The 3,324-nt window shown below is 57.1% G+C and overlaps 1 protein-coding gene across 1 annotated transcript; it reads left to right on the plus strand.

The window, feature by feature from the left end:
• Positions 1-1,002: 1,002 nt before the first annotated feature.
• On the plus strand, positions 1,003-2,914 carry LOC123042738 (protein ASPARTIC PROTEASE IN GUARD CELL 2). Its single transcript, XM_044465126.1, has one exon. It carries the CDS (start codon positions 1,044-1,046, stop codon positions 2,475-2,477), a length of 1,434 nt encoding a protein of 477 aa, XP_044321061.1. The 5' UTR covers positions 1,003-1,043; the 3' UTR covers positions 2,478-2,914.
• The last annotated feature ends 410 nt before the right edge of the window (positions 2,915-3,324 follow it).

Genomic DNA, 3,324 nt, shown 5'->3' on the forward strand with positions numbered 1-3,324 from the left:
GTGGTTATGCTCTCTATGCAAACACCTTGCATGGCGGACTATCTGGTGTGATGTATAGTTTTTTTTTTTTGCGGGGTGTGATGTATAGAATTTGAATGTTCCTTGTAGGGGTAACACAACCTATTTGCATCGGGAATATATATTCTATTCAGTTCTCATCGTAGTGCATCTGCTGTACTTTTGCATGCAAAACTGAAAATTTATCAGTAGGGATTATATTACAAATAGATAGATTTCACAACACCCGACTGACCTCGAGACAGGCACGTTGCGGCGTCGTTGGTGAGGGCTCACCAAGACTTTGCGATAGTGGAGGACAGGATTTGACTTGTAGTCGTCACCATGCGGTCCACGAACCTGATTATAATTTTTTTATACTTCTGATGGTGTTCTCTGTACTGCTATGACAGATGATGAATACATTGAATTTTTTTCTGAAAAATAGTGCAAAGGACAGAGAGAAGAGGAAGAAGAGCATTGGAACACTCAAGGACCAAGAAGGGCGGTTGTTGGATTTCCATATAATTGTCCGTGTAAAATTGGCTGAAAGCTAGTCTTTTCTTGACAATTGGTTGAAAGCTAGTTAATTAAACAGACAATATATTTCTGTTAAGAGATTAATGAAAAAGGGTGGTGACTGGTTGGAAAAAAATCGTATAAAAGTTTGAAAAAAAATCAGTCGCCTGATGTATAGGCGGTCGCTAAAGATGAAAGGTAGACAAAAGGCACGATCAAATCGACAGGCAAGGCAAAAAGTCTTTCAATTGAGCCAAAGAGGACAGCATGCCACTCCAGAAACCCCAAACCAAATAGCATTAAAACAGGTCAAAAACTGACTGTAGTTCACTAACTTGCGTTCGACGTTACGATCGATCAAATGGACTTTATTGTCAACAATGCGTTATCATACGTGGCAAACACACACCACACTTGCCACCCACACACCGCGGAACTCATAAATCGCCCGGGCCTCTGCTACCTAGCTCCTGCTCGAAATAAAGCTTCGTCGTTTCCACAAACACTTGTGTGTGCACGCGCGCACCATGGTCATGCACGCCGCCGCAATCACCACCACGCTTCTTCTGCCCGTCGCCCTCCTCTTCGTCTCCGCCGTGATCATGTCCGGCGCTTCGGCTTCGTCACCGTCGTCACTGCGGTTCCACTACATCGACCCTCGCAACTTCACCATGGCTGCGCCCACGTCACCGTCCCCCTCCTCGTTGTCGCGCCGCGATGGCCGCCCCTCGCTTGCACTGCTGCACCGCGACGCCGTTTCCGGCAGGACGTACCCGTCCACGCGGCACGCCATGCTTGGTCTCGCGGCAAGGGACGGCGCGCGGGCACAGTACCTCCAGCGCCGCCTCTCGCCGACGACGATGACCACGGAGGTGGGGTCGGAGGTGGTGTCGGGCATCTCCGAGGGCAGCGGCGAGTACTTCGTGCGCGTCGGCGTGGGGTCGCCGCCCACGGAGCAGTACCTCGTCGTGGACTCCGGGAGCGACGTCATCTGGGTACAGTGCCGCCCCTGCGCCGAGTGCTACCAGCAGGCCGACCCACTCTTCGATCCGGCAGGGTCGGCGTCTTTTGCCGCCGTGCCGTGCGGCTCCGGCGTCTGCAGGACGCTACCCGGAGGATCCTCCGACTGCGCCGACTCCGGAGCGTGCCGGTACCAGGTGTCGTACGGGGACGGGTCGTACACCCAGGGCGTGCTCGCGATGGAGACGCTCACGTTCGGGGACAGCACGCCGGTGCAGGGCGTCGCAATCGGCTGCGGCCACCGCAACCGCGGCCTCTTCGTCGGGGCGGCCGGCCTGCTCGGCCTCGGCTGGGGCCCCATGTCGCTCGTCGGGCAGCTGGGCGGCGCTGCCGGCGGCGCGTTCAGCTACTGCCTCGCCAGCCGCGGCGCCGACGCCGGCGCCGGGTCGCTCGTGTTCGGCCGGGACGACGCCATGCCGGTGGGCGCCGTGTGGGTGCCTCTGCTGCGCAACGCGCAGGAGCCGAGCTTCTACTACGTGGGCCTGACGGGGCTCGGCGTCGGCGGCGAGAGGCTCCCGCTACAGGACGGGCTCTTCGACCTCACCGAGGACGGCGGCGGCGGCGTGGTGTTGGACACCGGCACGGCCGTGACGCGGCTCCCGCCGGACGCCTACGCCGCGCTGCGCGACGCGTTCGCGGACGCCGTTGGCGGCGGCCTCCCGCGCGCGCCGGGCGTGTCGCTGCTGGACACGTGTTACGACCTGAGCGGATACGCGAGCGTGCGCGTGCCGACGGTGGCCCTCTACTTCGGGCGGGACGGCGCGGCGTTGACGCTGCCGGCGAGGAACCTGCTGGTGGAGATGGGCGGCGGCGTGTACTGCCTGGCGTTCGCGGCGTCGGCGTCGGGGCTGTCCATCCTCGGCAACATACAGCAGCAGGGGATCCAGATCACCGTCGACTCCGCCACTGGTTACGTCGGCTTCGGACCAACTACGTGCTAGCACAAGCCTAGCTACTAGTTCTGCTGCCACGTCCCACGTTGAGGATCGCAAAGGCGCGCGTATATATACAGCTGCAGGATGGGATCGTATTGTACAGTATATACATATGTGTAGGTACTCCGTGCTACTAATTAACAGTTTAGTGGGGATAAGCAAAGGAACTTTGTAAGTATCTTCCTCCCGAAGACAGGAAAAGCGATTTAATTTTTCGCCGGCGTTCTCCGGCGGCTCCCCTCCATCGACAACCTCAGTCGTTGGTGGTGAGTGGGGTTGCCGGATTCACGTGTGTGAATAGTTTTATGCCAAAGTAGTTTAATTTTTTAGGTTGTTCATCGTCTTGGCTTCGGCGGCGGCGATGGCGACACTGAATAAAATTTCTTCAGATCCTAACCCGGTGAGACGATTGGTCTTATCGTTGGGGATTGATTTGGAATACAGTCTGTTCAAGCACGGATGGTGTGGCGGCGGCATCCTCGTGGTGGACATTGTCCTCAGGCTCCGCCGTTGCGACGGCGTCTGCAGCGGCGTCGGCGCGGAGCGTGGGAGGTAGTCTAGGAGCAGATGCAGATTGTGGTATGCATCGACAACATCTCGAAGACGAAACGTGTGCTAGGTTCGTGGTTGATGGATGGCAGGTATGGTTTCCTCCTTCGGCGTCTTAGTCGTGGTGGGGAGTCAGATATGGAGTTCGATGGCGTGTCCGGGGTGTTGCCCTGGTCCGATTCGTTCAACGACAATGGCTTAACTTTTGGGGAGCCACCTTGGAGGTCCGCAAAGCTACTTATCAGCGCGTCGAGCTCGGGTGAGGAGGTGATTTGTTATTCTATTCTTCAGTGGTTGCTGTGGT

Source organism: Triticum aestivum, chromosome 2B (assembly GCF_018294505.1).
Source record: "Triticum aestivum cultivar Chinese Spring chromosome 2B, IWGSC CS RefSeq v2.1, whole genome shotgun sequence".
NCBI classification, from domain to species: domain Eukaryota; kingdom Viridiplantae; phylum Streptophyta; class Magnoliopsida; order Poales; family Poaceae; genus Triticum; species Triticum aestivum.

What these genes read in the sequence shown, in the direction of transcription:
- LOC123042738 (XM_044465126.1), top strand. Translation starts at nt 1,044, where the DNA reads ATGGTCATGCACGCCGCCGCAATCACCACCACGCTTCTTCTGCCCGTC.